Source organism: Corapipo altera, unplaced genomic scaffold (genome assembly GCF_003945725.1).
Source record: "Corapipo altera isolate COAL_440 unplaced genomic scaffold, ASM394572v1 51, whole genome shotgun sequence".
Lineage (NCBI taxonomy): Eukaryota > Metazoa > Chordata > Aves > Passeriformes > Pipridae > Corapipo > Corapipo altera.
Window position 1 is genome coordinate 4218596 of NW_020884892.1, and position 17631 is coordinate 4236226.

The window sequence follows — 17631 nt, forward strand, 5'->3', positions numbered from 1 at the left end:
AAAAAAGGGACCAAAAAACCTCAGGGTTTAATTTACAAGATGACACAGTGTTTCTGAATTTTGTGTTTTTCCTAGAGTTTTACATATACACAGCACAACCCTAGTGAGCACATAAAAAATATTACAACTGCACTATACCCTGTTTCCAATTGCATGCACACAAAAATGGTGTTTTAATTTCCAGCCAATGCTCCATGAAAAGGCATTTGAATAAATTTCATGCCTGTTTCTTCGCTGAGTGGATAACCTGCTTTCTGGGATTCCCAAACAAGGCAGCTTCAGCTACCATACTGACTGTGGTGAAGTCCCTACAGAAGGCTAATGGCTACAGACACTGGAGCTCACTGGAGCTCACTGGAGTTTTGCTGTTCGTACCACCATGAGTAGACCTTCAAAATCCCACCCTCCATCCTTGTCCTAGACTATAGGTCTAACAAGATAATTGCTGTGAGCAGAATGTGCGTCAAACTCTCTTGGCTTAGACTGGATTGCAAAATTGTCACTCCCATCCTTTCTCAAGCCTTTCCCAGGACTGCTACAGCAGAGGGTTCTAACACCAGCTCTGCTCCTGGTATTTCCTCAATGCTATTATTGTTGCTTCCTTGGGTTATGGTGTCCCTTTCAGGTCCCAGCAGAGACCTGGGCCCATTGTACAAATGTACAGAGAACATCAGTTCCTGCTGGAGGAGTTTTCACTCTCAACGGAGGCAATGAACAGTAGGGTCTTGTTCTGGCTCTGAAGTACTGAGAAAAAGTGAAACCAAGAGCTGGATCCATGAAAGCCTTTGAGGATCTAGATCCTGAATGTATTTAAACAGTAACCACAAAATGCTTTTATAAAGATATATGGTTTGCCAAACCACAGAGGGAGCCAGGGAGCTGAATCTAAAGGCTGGTCTGTTGCCTTAGTCCTAGTGCTAATCTTCTTGTAAACATCTGTTAGAACAAAGGATCTCTAATGCACCACAGAGTGCAGGTCAAGTTCACTGTCTACAAGTGATGCTCTTCCCTTTCAGAGTCACCAGAAAAAGAGTTGTAAAAGTAGAAGAGTTAATGAGGCTGTACATCCTATAGATTTGTGTCCAATCTCCCCACAATTTACAGCACTATTTACACTATTTACAGCAGTGCAATAACCACTATTCCCTGTCTGTGATTGCTTCAGCTGTGCCTCCTCCATGGCTGCTGGTTTCCAACTGGTGCATCTGTTCAAAACCCCTTTACACTGCTGTTGAGGTGTTTGGGCCACACTGGAGACACATTGGACACACTGGCTGTCTGGCAGATGTGCATGGGCTTGACAGGGACAATGTGGTGGTCCTCTTCCCTGTCCTGCTCTTTGGTTTCATTTTTTTTTGCAGGAATTGCAACGCTTCTGAGATCTCTACACTTCTGCCCCCTTTGTTTGGCATTTCCCACAAAGGGACTGGCTGACACACAGACAAACAAATGGATGGTAGGCTTGCATACGCCTTGCTTCCTTAGGAAACCAGGCTAGAAACAGAAACATCTTGGGTGCGTTGGGCAAGATCTGTGGTTTCCAGGCATTCACTTCACTAAAAACTGACACGCACTGGAGCTGCTGGTCATGCATTAGCTTTCAATAGCTTCTTTTATCTTGCAGTGAAAGCCGTGTGCTACAGCCACTGCAGCATTTCATTGAGAGGGTTACAGCATCAGCTAATTGCAAAGCAAAGCAAGCCTGTTGAGGGACACAGTTTTTTGAACATAATCTGATCCTGGTTTTGTTTCCTTATGTGTACATGTAAAACAGAGAAAGACTGATTGTACATATAAACACACATTACACATGCACTCCTTTTTATGCACCAAAGACTGCACCATAGGAATATACATACGTAAATATACACATATATATTCATGGGCATGTTTCTATGTATAATATTATATACAATATTATATAACTGCATCCACATATTATTTTATAGATGCATAAGGAGTCTTTCTGCTGTGCCTTTTGCAATTGGACATGTCTGTCTTGTATCTGCCTTATTAACCACCAGCATGCTTGTAACAAATGTGGATAGAGCCTTTCCCAAATCTTTGTTTGCGAAGCCTAGCCATGATGATATATATGTTTACATATATATATGTATATATACATACACACATATATATGACATTTTAAGATGGGCAAGAACTAGAACACAGGATTCCAAGCCATATTTAAGGGATCTTAAGTATGAAATTTAAATATTTAGATTTAAATACTGAGAGAGAGATCCTAGTATGCCTTCCCTATAACGTCTCAATACAAACTATTTTCCCTTTTGGAAAACATTGTCAATGTTTTCCGCTTCCTGACCAAGGCCTCTTTTTTGTATGTTCTCATGGGACTATTTTACCAAGGGGTGGAGTTTAAAATGTAACGTTCTCAGTTTTGCTAGTGCTGAGGTCTCATTTGGGTGGAGGCAAATAGGTCAGATATGACCTCTGCTGTCACATCATCCAGGCCAAAGCAGTCATGGGGCTGAATCTTGCAAAATACTGGTGGCCTCAGGTTTCTTATCATCAGAGGAAAAAAGAGGAGAGAATGTTGAAACACGCAGGGAGGGACCACCCTTCTTTTCTGCCACTGCGTTCTTCATGGAAGCTTAAAGAAAGAAATAATAAAAGCTTTGAATTGAGGAATGGCACAGCTCTATGGGAAATACGTGGGCAGAATTCTTATATACAAACAAATATGCTATTGGAGTTAGCAGCTTTTGAAGATAAACAGCATTTTTCCCAGTTGTCTTTACATAGGGATGACATTGTTTTCAGACCACTCACGAGAACTTTTAATTCATCATAGCCAAAAAGATTTATATCTCCCAGAAACTAATCTAGCTTCCACTGGGTTATCAAGATGGAGACAACTTGCCAACTGAAACTAAAGCAAAATAAGTGACTAATTTAAAACACTTGCATCATTCCAAGTTCAGCCTTGTACTGGTCCAATCTCCAGACCATATGTCGATCAGTTCTACTGTGCCACCAGGGATTTTGGAACAGATACTACAGTTCTCCATGCAGAAACACATTTCTTCTCTCCCAAGTGAAGCAACAGCAAATGTGCCATGGGGCATGGGTGCTGTACTAACAATTTATTGGAAAAAAACCTGGCTCCAGCACCTTTCAGTGATGATAAATGTATTGCTTGGAAAGGTAATGACAGATTTTTTTCTTCTCTTAGCTGATATTTGCATGTGAAACTATTTCTGAAGAACATGCTTTACCTTGATGTTTACTCTAAGCCTCATCCCAGTTGGAACTAATGCACCAGAAGCTGTGACAAGGATTGCCTCTCCTTCTGCATCCACATATTCACAGAGCTGATGGGAAGCTTAATGTCTGTTTTCTCATTTAGCATATGTCTCCTTTCCTCTACCCCAGCCATGTAAAACAATGATTTGTGTCACTGATAAGGTAGCAGTGGGAAGTGTGACCTGCATGCTGATAACCACATGGGGAGGAGGAGGTGATGGTCCCCAGACACAGACTACACAATTTCTGTGTGAATAAATGGGTGCATGAGGTCTTGCCCCTTCATCTCTCATCTGGCTCTCTACATTTCATCCTTCAGGTCCGCAGAGCTAGCCTAAGAGCAATACGTAACCCCTGGATAGAGGATCTACACTGAAAATATGAGTTCTGGGATGGCTGTTTTGGATTCAGAGCAGGTAGAGAACTGTGAAAATGTCCCTGGCATAAGATACTCCAAGAGATTGAGGTGAATCCAAGGAGAGCAGGACACAGAGGTTCTTGGACCCAGCCTATTGCAGTGAGAGACAGACTCATCACAAAGAGATTTCAGGAAAAACATTCTTCCCCCTAGGCTTATCCCATGAAATTCACCATGGAGAACGATCTGACTGAGAATGACGGAGGGGCAGTTCTAGCACTGATCTCAGTGTGACAGACACTAGACTTTAGTCCCAAGGTCAGACCATCAAATCTTCATGTCTAATGTTAAAAATAAAACATATATGTCAAATTTCCATCTTAGACAACGTTGTTCAAGAAATGACAATAAGGATGTCTGAATCTCATGTCTAAGCCACTGACAGGCATATTTTGCTGTCATACTAGTGTACCATTCTTTCCTTTGGGCAATTAAACTGCTGGCCTGATAAATGGCAGTGCCACCATAGCTGCCATTTAAGTCCTGGAATCAGTGAATGAAGGAATTCCTGGCTGCTGTTAATGGATGAAGATCTATTGGAGTTAAACATCCTGCTTGTTCAAGGCCTCTCCAAAACAGTGTGGCAAAACAAGGATATTTAACATCCTACCTCAGGAAAAAAAATTGTACATTGGTAGCAGATGAAAATTCTCCTTTTATTTTAAAACCTCTGTAAAATCAGAGCAATGGGTCAATTCAAGCATTCAGCCAATTTAATTAGCGATTTCAGAGTAATCGTGGTAATGAGCCAAGTCGGCAAAGATGTCATTGGGGTTCCTGCAGTTCAAGTTGCAAAAACAAGCATTGATCCACATGATTTTCCAGGAAAACTCAGTTCCATCCGGGCACTGAAACCTCACTTCAATAGTCTTGGACTTGTAGGGTGTGCAGCACCTGTTGTCTGTGCAGACGCCGCAATATTTGGGTCTATATGGACTTTTGCTCACACATCCTGAGATGGTGTAGTTCATGGGTTCATTCGCCCTGTAGACTGCCAAACACTTCTTTCCAGGCTAAATCAGAGAAGAAAATAAAAAAAAAAGAGAGGTTAATATTCTATGCTGACATAGAATCATAGAGTCAACAGGGTTGGAAAAGACCTCCGAGATCATCAAGTCCAACCTTTGATCCAACACCGCCGTGGTTACTAGACTATGCCACTAAGTGCCATACCCAATCTCATCCTAAAAACCTCCAGGGACAGTGAATCCATCACCTCCCTGGGCAGTCCATTCCAATGTTTGATTACTCTGTCTGTAAAGAATTTCTTCCTAATATCCAACCTAAACCTCCCCTGGCACAGCTTAAGACCGTGCCCTCTTGTCCTACTGCTGGTTGCCTGGGAGAAGAGACCAACCCCCACCTGGCTACAAACTCCTTTCAGTAGTTGTAGAGAGTGATGAGGTAGGACATAAAATTCACCTTGCTCTCTATAACTACCTAAAGGAGGTTGTGACAGAGTCAGACTTGGCCTCTTCTCCCAGGTAAATAATGATAGGACAAGGGGAAATGGCCTCAAATTACTCCGTGGGAGGTTCAGCTTAGATATTAGGAAAAATTTCTTAGTTGAAAGAGTGGTTAAGCATTTGAACAGGCTACCCAGGGAAGTGGAGGAATCACCATCCCTGGAAGTGTTCAAAAACAAGTAGACACAGGATTTCACAATGTGGTCTAGTGGGCATAGTGGTATTTGGTAGAAGGTTGGACTTGATGATCTTGGATTTCTTTTCCAGCTTCAATGATTCTATGATTCTATTCTATGATTCCTGTATTTAAAAGGGTTTGAAGCTGTTAGGAATCCCTATAGGCCATGACAGATTTACATGTTCAGACCTATGAACCCAGTAGGATACTTGCAAAATGGAGTTCACAGCCACGAGAAGACATTCAGCATTACTTTTCCACTAGATGAGTACAGGTCTGTCTAAGCCACCACTGTGCACAGGAGGCTCTGCTTGGCCTTCTTTACAAGGACCTTTTGGCTGCAGCTAAAGCTCTCAGGGCAAGGTTTTCATACCAGCACGTGGAAGCACAGGAAGGACACATTTTGGAACTCTGTGCAGCACAGTAAGTCCATGTAGAAGTGCAGCCCTCTGAGGCCGGAAAGCTGCAGAAAAAAAAGCTGAAGGGGCACACAAAGAAACATTCCCCACCTTGATGTGGTGGGTTATATCCACCTCACAGGGCCTCATATTGCACAGGCGGCTTTCCTTCAGGAGCCGGCACTGGTCGTTGTCGTTGGAAATCCTGGTGGAGATGCCCAGCCCACAGGTCTTTGAGCAGGGACTCCAGGGTGAGGTATGAACAATGCAGTTCTTCTGCCAGGCTTCATCCTCCCCCTCATAGGCTGTGGAGACAGTTTAACCCCACATTATTCAGCCAAGACAGCTTTACATATTAAAGACCTTCTCCCCAGCTCATTACACATTCAGGCCACTAACCCAAATAATTAAACTACAGAAAAGTGGCTCAGCATTCCTGTGAAGCCCCTCATCCCACCCCCTTTGTGCTGACCTACTTGTGTCAGATTCCCCAGCTCTGCGAGCGCTCAGGGTCAGGGCTCATTTCTTTATTCCTTCTCCTTCACAGCCTTGCACAAGGCAGTCCTTGTCTGGGCCCCCCAGGTGCTTCCACAATACAAATAATTACAGAAACTTGTGCCAGCGGGTGGAAAAAAGGGATGAGATTTGATCTCACCATGAAGGTTTATTTCTGAGCCCGTTCAACTGATTCCCTGTAGCAGAAAGTGGTCAACAGTCTCTGCTGGATGGCAGAGGGCTTGGGAAGCAGCCACAGCCTTTCACTGTGAGGAAGAGCAGTTTGAATAGCTCACAGAGAGCTCGGTAGCCATTTGGAGAAGGGTGGGCTCTCTTTTGAAAGCAGCCTACAATCCCAGTTCAGGTTCTTTCACAGCCTCGGCTGAAGTCCCCTCTGCTTTGCAGCTCATGGGACAGCCCAAAGGAAAAACTCTAGTAGAAACTGCTGCACTGAGCTTGCTCACTGTTATGTTTATTAGTATATTAATCACCATATTAAATGTAATAAATGCTAGTCGTATTTCTGTAAGAATTCTACTTACAAGAGGAAAGTCAGGCAAGCAAAGCTCTGTTATGCCCATTTTGGGACAAAGGCCATGAAGACATAAGGCCAGTTTCAGTAGCAGATGTTTTGAATCTGAACCTACATCACATTTCAGAGCTACTAGTGACAGAAGTGAGGACTAAACTCTGGTGGGTTTAACCCACAAAATGGAGACTGAAGCTTTGTTTTGTGCAGTAAAAAGGACTGGGGGAAAAAAGTCCCGTACCACCAAGGAAACACAATCCTGGTTTACAACAAGCATTCTACATCTCCTTGAGCTTTGCTTTGTGAGATAGTCTAAAATATGGAGCTAATGTGGCTAATGGCAATACATTGCATTGCAGGGCATTTTGAGGATAAATTTGACATATGGCAAGGTGAGTCCATCTTAAGCATTTGGGACCATATTTGAGGCAAATGGTACCACCTCTGTGCAGTGGGCTATGAATGTGTGTGGAAAGAAGACACATTATGTGATACACGAATAATATCATCAGTTCAATAATATCATCAGTCCAGAACTGATGAAAAGCTATACTAACACAAAGACAATTTAGCCCATCTGGCAATGAAACTTCCACCACAATAACTGTTTTCAAGGTGTTATAAAAGTTTGAGACTACTGAGATACAGGGGCTTTAAAATTGCACTACCAAAGCAACATGACCCAGACAGAAAGCTTCAGTCCCAAATTAAACTGAACCCATTCTGTTTCCAGAGGGCCCAGACTGAAAAAAAAAAAAAGAAAAAGATAAAGCATTAAAAAGGACTTGTGATATCTTCAGAGTTCAGCAGATGCTTCAAAGGGGGCTTTGTCACACAGAATCACAGAATGGTTACACAAGCATCTTTGGTGAATCTCACAATGATAGAATCATAGAATGTTTTGGGTTGAAAAGGGCCTTAAAGATCATTTTGTTCCAACTCCCCTGTAATGGGCAGGGATGCCACACTAGATCAGGTTGCTCAGGGCCCAATCCAACCTGGCCTTGAATGCTTCCAGGGATAAGACATCCATATCCACATTGCTGCTAAGGAGTTTGAACACACCACATGGGTTTGCCTGTCCTGTTCTTCAGCACGTTGTGTGGGAGTCTCTGTGCCTCCTTCACACAAAGACTAGATACCTGCCAGGTCTGGCAGTGCAAGCTGATACTTTGCTTGTAGATTCTGTCTTCAGCTTCCTGATGGCAAAGGAGAAGTCTGTCTCACTGCCTCCATACCTGCAGAGGAGATGTGACGTGGAGATGTCTTCCTGATTTTTCTGGAGTCATCACAAACCCACTGCTCGCAGCACTTCCCTGCCATCTTAATCAGTTTTGGGTTTGGGCACCAGACAAGGGGAGGACGTGAGTTTGTGCACATGGGAATACAGCCCACAGCCCCGTTAATGCACGTGCAGTTGTATTTGCAGTTGGGCTGAAACGCTTCCCCATTCTTATACCTGACTCCATTAAGGACACATCCTACACCAACAATTTCTGAAAAGAAAGAAAAAGAGAGAAATACACACAGAGCACCATTAAAATAATGCTGGCAACAAGCAGCTCTGATGTGCTTCTTTACCAATCCGATCCCTGGGCTGGCAGAGCCAACACGGAGACACAGCAGTGCTGTAGGGCGATGTGTTCAGCGTGATGCTGAGACAGGGGTAGTCACACCATCTAGGAAACTGTTTTCATTCTAAATCACAGCAAAAAAAGAGAATCTTTCAACACTTCATGGAAAAATAAGTTAGAAAATAAAACAAGCTTTTATATTGACAAATGCTTACTTAAAAAATCATTTCATGGCATGGTGGTAGGAGTTATTCATAGTAGGAACAATCAAAGCAATTAAAACAGATAATGAGCATATGAAGGAACTATATGGAGTCACATATATGACACAGTTCTTCACAACACTTGTACCCATCTGAAGCAGAGGGGGAAAGACAACCAAGGTAGCAAAAGAGGACCTAAAAGGCACTGGATTCCTAAATTTAGGCAACTGGATCCTACCCACTTTATCACAGGATAGTTCTCTAGGAAAATGAAGTATACATTATAAAGTCATGAAAATAATTATTTGGTGTATTTTTTTAAGCAAAGTTACAGAAAAAATTCAAGCATTTTGATTGCTGTTCTTGTGAACAGCAATCATATTGATTCAAACAGCAGTGTTTGTTTTTTTTGTTTGTTTCAAAGATACAGTCAGTTATTTGGAAGCACTGGCAGAAATCTTTCAATGGAAAATTCAAAGTTTAGTTTCTTGTTTGGTCACATGGAGGCAGTGCACACGCACTGGTCAGATCACTTATGTTTTAAGTCTGGTGGGAAACGGAGCAGCAATGTGGCTGCTTCAGGGGAACACAAATTGAAATGCTGGATTAAAATTCTGCAAAGGTTATTTCTGGAATGGACTGAATGAAAACATCAAACACAAATTCCTTCTTCTGCACCAAAACAAGAGCTGTCAGAATTTGAAGCACAGATCTAGATCTCCAGTTCATCCTCAGCTCCGATTTTGATAATGCTTCAGTCTTTGTATTGAAAAAATATCACTCAGTGCTGGACCTAAGAATTCAGGTATATTTCTAGGTGTTCACATGGACTACAACAATTCAAGAAAACGCTGTATTTCCTGGTGTTTTCCTACCAGCATATCCCTCCTGCACTATGAGAACAACCTCCTTCAAATCTCCTACACCAAGAGGCTTACCATGTGAACACTTCCAAACACAAAGGGGTTGCTGAATGCCTTCATGCAGAACTTCACTAAGTCTGAAATTAAGCAATTTGGAAGCACATCCCTAATCCTAGCCCCATGCCCACAATGCCTGACTCCCCACCTGGATGTGTGTTCAGCACTCTACTGTCTCTACTTTGGTGCAGAGAAAATCCAACAACGAAAGGAGAGCTTTAGTGGCTTTCAGCAGGTTCTTATTTCATGTCTGGGAGGTTAGATCCTGGGATACATCTCAGCATGCCAGTCCAGATACAGCCTGAATTTCCCCCAGTTTGACTGCATTCCCTTTCCCAAAACCAGTTCCTAATTCTTTTAGTATCTTTATTTTTCCACATATTATATTGTTTCCGTAGACCTGCGTGCCCTGGATTCTCTAGGTTCTCTAGACCTATAGCACCCATATGCAAAGCAAATTCCTCACAGTAGTTAGTCCCCAACAAGGTGCCACTCACATGAGCCTTCACTCACCCTGTGATCAGGACAGAACCTGACGGGCTGAGAGTGGGGTGATGCAGCCTATATGTGCCCCAGGGTACAAGAAAGAACATGTCAGCAGATCCTGTCCTATGCATCTACTTGGACGATGAAAGCAAAGGAAAGACTACAGGTTTCTTTGGCAGCCAGAGACAACCCGCTTCAGTCCTAACCATGGAAAGACCTATCTCTTATTCCCCTCAGCTCTGCGTGCCACAATGCCCCTCACCATAGAATCACAGATGTCACATAATAAGGAATATATTGTCATGGTAGTAAGGGTGGAAAAGCATAGACTAGGAATCCCTCCAGACCTCACTGGAAAATCTGGAGCTCAATCTTAATACATCGCAGTGCTGCTGCCACAGGCACACTGAATGCCTGTAATATATGGGAGGACTGCAAAAACCAAAAGATATCCAACTAAGAAAGTAAGCATTTAAATAAATAAACAAATGTGAAGCAACGTGAAGGTCTTTAAAGAGTTCTAGGAAGGCTGATAGCTTTGAGACAACATCAAGCCTGTTTTCCTCTCCCAACCCAGAGCCAGCTGTAACGATGTCATTCTTGACAGTGTTTGTCTAACCTGCCCTTACAGACCTCCCACATACTCCAGACAATACACTTGAATGATCTCATATCCTCTTTTCTTAACCTTAATCTTTTCTAATCTTGAAAATCACTGTTTAAGCATACAGCTCCTTGCACGTAACTTCTCTTCTTGTTATTTTGATCATATTCTGCGAAATCACTTTTTGCATGCCTTTTTTTTTTTTTCCTAGCTGAGCTACTGCAAAGCCAAGGTCATTTCTTACTACACTTTCTATCCTTCTGCTAAGGAACAGCAACACCTAGTATCACTTCTGGGAGAAACTGTCAGCTTCCCAGAACTGCTTCACTCTTCAGACCTGCCCCTTGTGTGACTTCTGCTGTTTTAAATTTATGGAAGCCCACAGTTGGTAATCTTTTTCCTCTTATGTGGACGAGTTATTCTATCTATTCATCTCACAATCAGCTCTCCTCCAGGTCTTGTTTCACCTTTAGATTTCCTCTTAGATCATTCATAGTTATGTTCCAGCCTAGAAGACCCTACCTCTAAGTGACTTTTTCCTGTTTACATACCTAAAGCCATGACCATATATTCTAATAACTTGCTAAATAGTCAACAGCCTTTCTGATCAGCAATCTGTGCGGTTGTGCTTGTGATGCTTTCACTTTTAATCTTTCCCAGAGGAGTGATTGTCAGCAATTTCTGACATTTATGAGCTAATCAGATTCACTCTCATGTTCTGGATCTCAGAACAAGTGAACATATCCTTGGCACAAGAAACATTACTTAACTTTTTTTCCTCTGCTTGAGTAAAAGCATTCCAGTCACGTGAAACTAAGAGTTTGTTACAATAGGCAGGAAGAAATCCTTCCGCCTCATGGCAGCTAATGTGACTGTAACCAATGTAAAATTAAGGCTCAGACCTCAATTTGTCGCTGAAAAGCTCTGATAGGAGAGGATCCACTCCTAACCCTCTTGACAGGATACCACGTGCTATCCTTTCAAAGGATCCACAGTAGGGAATATGCCAAAAGCATCCCCTTAATGTCATAGTTTTGATGTAGATGCCTACGTTGCTTGTCTTTAAATCCGGCTACACACCTACCCTTCCTTCATCCCTAACCCACTGCAGAACCTCCTTCTGTTGCAGGGAATATGGAATCATCTACTTGCACATCTGGAGACCTCCCAGTGCTGGTTGGTCTTTGCTCTTGGCTGCAGACAACTCAAAGAGCAAGAATTCAGATGTCATTTCCCATCGAGCCACCTGCCCTGAGAACAAAGACAGATACAATGGAATGGAAGATGATACACGGAGGAGCAGATGAGCATGCAGTCAGTAATCCAATGAGATAAACCTCACCCACTTCTCAGACTGAGGGGAGCTGCCAACGTATATCTAAGTCAAAAATATATGTACATCACTTACGTGCACATACTCCTATTTCGTACCTAGGTCTGTCTCCACTGTAGTCACAGTACAAGCCCCTGTGGAAATCACAGGTGTCAGCCTCCGTGCAGGTCTCTCCACGCTGCCTGGCACAGGTCTTGCAGCAGTCACAGCCGTCCGTGACCAGGCTGACGCCCAAGGAGCACCGCGGTGGGGACTTGGGGCACTCACACGGCCACTTGCAGTACTGGGTCCGTGTGTAGGTCTCTGTCGTGGCTGGGACAGTGGGGGCCATGGTGGTGATGGAGGTCTGGGCAATGGCCTGCAAACAGAGAAACATCGCTTGGAGAGCGTTACAGAGAAATGGAGGCTGCAAAAGCAGTGGTGATTAGTCCTCAGTTAAAGTCCCCTCAGCTCTAATGAGTCTGTAAGGAAACCAAAGAATAAATGTCAAAGAGCCATGGAATTGTGATGGTGCTTACTGTCTTGTAAACCCTTCAAGCCCCAGCTGAGGGCAAATGCTCTGTGACTGGGACCACCATGCAAACAGCCTGGCACCCCTTTGCTGGCCCTCAGCCCCTTCTAGACCTCTCTCTCTAAATAGAGGTCTCTCACCATGTAGGAATGTACCAAAACCCCTCTAATACATGAGAAGAAGGTGTGAGGTGTGTCCAGTCTTCATCGCCTTATGGTGCTTGGTTCTGGCAGAGGATTGTGCCACCCCATATTATTGTCACTGCTGGTTGAGAGAAGGCTCTAGAGACTCTTGGCTACTTGTAGGTTTCTTTTACACAGCAATCACTGCTTTTCAGGTCACCAAGCAAGATAAAGGTCATCATGTTGCAGTGTGAAAGTGCATGTCCCTGTTTGGCCTCGCATTCCTAAGACTTATCCATATTTTTGTGGCTCTTGCAACCAAAACGCAGGATCTCACAAGAGGGACTGGGGATCAACCCTGTCAGCCTGCCATCCTCACAGACACCCAGGAAGGGTACAAATCAGCGTGGTGACAAAGCAAAGATGCAACTTTTCTGTGAGCATCTCTGCACAGAAAACCTGAGCTGTTTGTGGGGATCAAGCAGGGCACAGCAGCTCAGGCATAGAAACAAACAGGGTTATTTACATACTGTCAACAGCAGCCAGAACATGGCACTGCTTTGGTAGCTGGCCTAGAAGCCCTTCCTAATGACAAGGTGTGAGGGCTGCAAAGAATAAGTGAGTAACCCTAAAAAGTTCTGAGAAGGAAAGTCAGGCTCTAGAAACTGCTAAGGCAAGCCCATCTATTGCTGGCTTCCTTGTGCTGTACTATATATCCCCAGTGTTTTGTCCTCTTTGCAGTTTGAGATGTCTCAAACAGAAGGGTTTCCAACAACTCTCCATAAAGAAAATACCTCAACCCAAGACTTTTTGTCACCCCCAAGAACTGTGATCCCACAGTCAGTGAACTATCCATCAGGATATCTCTGCAAAGCCCCTTTACTGTCTTTTACAGCCTCTTTGTTAGCAGGCTCAGATTTTAATAAAGTGCATTTCTAAACCTACTACTGCTTTATCTGAAGGTCCATTTAAGTCCCTTAGTATTTGGCTACCCTATATTTAGTTAATTGTGAACACATTACTAATCACTGCCAAACAGAGAACGTGTTTGCTCTGGGCATGATTCCCAATTCCATTAAGGCCTCCTTTACAAACAGTTGGCCTTAAAGTTGTCTTAAAAACACCTTTAAAGTAATGTTTAAACTAAAACATACCAATATAATTTACTCCTACTTTAAGGCTCATTGATGCTGCCAGAGTTGTTAAAAGAGAAACATTCAGATTGATGAAAAGCCCTGGCCTTTTAATAGTAGGATTTTTCATTCTAATCACAATGATTTGAGTAGGTGCAATAATCTGCCACTTGAGAAGAGAGGCCTCCTCAAGTGCAATAAATCTATTTACTTTGTCATTGATCATTAAAAAAAAGTGCTTAATCATCAAATCCAGATGCACAGACAAAAGTCACACAGCTATTTAAAAAGCCCATTGCCACAGCCCAACCCTGCAAGTAAATCCCTTGCCCATCCCTTGTTTCTATTGTCAACAAAAGCAAGTAAACAGCTTATACCCTGTGTAAATATAAGAGCGCCTGTGAACCAACGCACTCAGCAAAGAGGAACCCTGCTACTCCTGTGGGTTTAGTTGATATGTGAAGGACTGGAGCTGAATTCTTACAGAGGACTGGATAGCTGGGAGACTTTTGGTGGCTTTTGATAGACAGGAATTTGGAGCGAACTATTTAATAGCCCTTCCTGTAGGTCTAAAGCCTGACTGGCCAAGGAAACCTTTCCAGTGTCCTTATAGTGGTTATCTGTTCTTGGATGTGCTGGCTGAAATGTCCAGTGGTATGGCTGAGTAAGCTTTGTGAGAACACAGTGTGGATTGCATAAGCTTCTTCAAATAACCAGTGTGAACAGGCATCAAAATACTATGACTCCTGTGTTTTACAATAGGGATGTCATTGGAGTGATGGAAGCAGCAGTATGTTCTAGACTCCATCACCACCCAACCAAAACCTTTGGAAACTATTGTCCATTGGGCACTTTAACAAGTGCACAACATGTAGAGTTTCCAGGACCTCTTCTCCCCTCCTAAGTCCCTCATAACTTAACTATGGGAGAAACAATTCCACAAAATTATAAAATTATTGGCTTTCTCTTTTCCATGGTCAGCTGTCGTCACTGGAATATCTAAATACCTTTGGAAAAGTCATTCAGCCCTACTATGTCAATATCCCAGAACATTTTGGGATATAGACTTACTTATTAATAAGTGTGTTGGTTAAGACATCATGACTAATGCTCTCCACAAGTGCCATCAAAAGGAAAACACACTCCAATGGCCTTCATCAATGACCATCCCTAACTAGAAAAAAATGTCAAACAAGCAAACAAAAAAACCCACTCATGTAATTTAAGGTTTAAGGAATCATGTATTTAGGGTCAATATAACATATAGGACAACAAAGGTTTTGTAAGAAATCCAAAATAGGAACAAAGGGAAAATTAACACAAAAAATCACAGTGGTGGGCATTTGGCAAGTTTATTTTAAAATGTCAGAAAGATAAAAGAACGTGCCTGGTAGGAAATTAATTTTTGCAAGTACTGGTAATTAACCTGTTTTATTTAATTATTCTTCAATCTTGGAGACTGCAGATTTATTGCCTTGGATGCCAAGGAGAAAATATTCCACCAGAAGTTATTCATGAGTTCTAATTTTGCTGCTTTTGGAGGTACAAGCCCATTCTCATTAAAACAAGATGAAGCCTTTCTCACACTGCCATGCCTGATAACTCCCTATTAAAGTCACTCCTGATTTATGCTTGGCAAGCTCCAAAATTACTTTCTTTATGCATCTACAGAGCAGATTGCTAGCAAAAATTTATAACTAATTTCTGTGTTCACATTGAAGAGGAGAGAAGGAGAAATAGAAAATTATCCATAACCACAAACATAATATTTTTAACAGCCATGAGTTTTATTATCCAAGTTTAAAGATATGAAAGAGATAGTAGCATTTTACCAGCAGATGCTACCTACTGGTAAAGTATATTTTCAATTTGTTGAAAAATATTGTAATTTTTATCATGTTTTAGTTTCAAAATCTGGAAAGACCAAGCTATGGTGTTGAAATTACAGTTCAAACTGCAAACCAGGCAGATATATTGCAGCACTTTTACATAATGCATGAGGAGTCTCCATCTTTGCTTTAGAGCAGCAAAGCCCTACATGCATCAGAATACATTCTTTTTCTTCCAGTTTTTACAGATGTTTAAAAATACACTCGTGTATTGATTTCACTGTTTCAGTCCTTCAAGATCTTACATTTAAAACATTTTTCTTTCAAGTATTTTTCTCATCAGGATCAACTGGGTTAAGGTAAGGAGAAGACATTGATGTTCTTTCCCTCCAGTTTACTGATGGAAAGAAGTTCAGAAAGGACAGTGACCTTAAATTTGATTCCTCTGGCTGTTGACAGACCTGGGGAAGTAGTTCCACAGTAGCAGAAAACTTAGCACTTTATCTCCTCCTACTGTTTTCTCTTGGGTGGCAATTTGATCTCCAAGATGGACTTTTTAATTCACTCTGAGCTGTCCAGGCTGTGTTTTGCAGGGCACATGCCATTGGGTGCACTACATTTAATTTCCCATAGTAGAACATATTAAAGGAATATTTTTAGCCTACATTTCTGATGCTGCCTTTTGAGCAAGTGCCAGATGTCGTTGATGGAGGGATACGATGTGATCTGGATTATCCCCTGTTGTCTATCTCTGACATATTCACAAGTGAAAATGGTCAGTGAGGAAATTTTATTAAAACATCCTCTTTACTACTGTGTGATGAAATCAGCTGATTTGCAGGCTGACCCAAGCTGGTGGGAGTTTGTGCACCAAGGTCTGACAGCGTCAACCTGTCGTTTTCTAGAAATACCTTTTTTCTTTTTTTTACTGTTTGACTATCCTAAACGTGAACAATGAAGTTAAAAACACAATTTTAATCAGACACCTTGGAATGAGTCTCCCAGGAAAGGGCTGAGCATTTGTGCATACAGCACATCTGCTTTCCCCTGGTTCCACCTGCTGGCTGAACTGTCGAGACAGCACAAGCAAAAATGCTTGTAGAGCCAACTCCAGTTCCACGAACCACCCCAAATGTTCCCATTATCCAAAATTACTTTAGAAGGTACCCTAGGAGACTAACATGTACATTCCCAGAGTTGCAAACACTAACCTGACTTAGTGCATTCCCAGGAGAATACACCATCTGAAGCTCAATAAAGAAGTAAAAAACAAAAAAAACCCAAAATTAAATATAATTAATCTATTAAATAAAGCCACATACTCTTTCATCCCTCAGTTGTATTCCTGGTCAAGTGTAGAGATTGCTTAGTTTCATCCCAGAACTCACAGAGGTTAAAAACTCGTAATGTGTGTCAGAGAGACGGGCATATTGGCAATGAAAATCAGGACCTGGCTTACATCAGTGGGCTTAAATCAGGTCCTCAGGGTAGAAGTTTGTTCTTGATTTTTCTCAGCTGAAACTTCTGTGCTGAATATTGCTGAATATTTGCATTGTTATTATACCCAAAACAGATGGGTCGACAGAGGGCCAGTTCTTACAGTGAGATCAGTGGTAATCACAGTACCATCAGGACTTCCTCACTGTTAAACTCTCGCTACAAATCCTTAAGTCCCCATGAATGCTCATAAACTGTCACAAGTTAATACTAGTGACAAGTGAGCTAGCATCAGGACAGAGATATAAATTAGATTCTGCAGGACACGTAATGGAAAATATGATTATTCAGGACTCAGCTTTCCCAGAGTATTCATGAGGTTCTAGATACCTCATTAAAATTAATCCCAGACATGAAATGTCCAGAACAGATTGTGAAATAACAGACTCTGAATCCAGAAAACATAAGACAGTTTTAAAGATGTCAGGTGCCAACTGGATTTATTCTTGCTGTGTATGGTAGGTTGAGCAGAAAGGAACATTCTGCATGAAGCAAAACATTCAATAGCCTAACAAAATAAAATATCCACAGTGAGTCAACCGTTATATTTCTGTGGATTCATGAATGATGAACAACCAGCTTCCCATAACTTTATTTTGGGAAATGTATCTGTGGGAAGAATGTAGACAGATGTTTGGAATAGTCTTTTCTAATTCAGTTTAGACAAT

At 42.1% G+C, this 17631-nt stretch overlaps 1 protein-coding gene across 4 annotated transcripts in view; it reads right to left on the reverse strand.

Moving 5' to 3' along the window:
- Positions 1-4325: 4325 nt before the first annotated feature.
- The window catches only part of CCN4 (cellular communication network factor 4), a 34234-nt gene continuing 20928 nt past the window's right edge, over positions 4326-17631 (reverse strand). For 3 of the 4 annotated variants that reach the window (XM_027645591.1, XM_027645588.1, XM_027645590.1), the window contains 4 exons: positions 11947-12229; positions 7990-8247; positions 5839-6032; positions 4326-4698 (listed from right to left, as the gene is read on the reverse strand). In XM_027645591.1, coding sequence (XP_027501392.1) covers positions 4399-4698; positions 5839-6032; positions 7990-8247; positions 11947-12229 — 1035 coding nt within the window. In that variant the 3' untranslated portion in view covers positions 4326-4398. The remainder of the gene's footprint in view (positions 4699-5838; positions 6033-7989; positions 8248-11946; positions 12230-17631) is intronic. The other variant, XM_027645589.1, reaches the window with a different exon arrangement.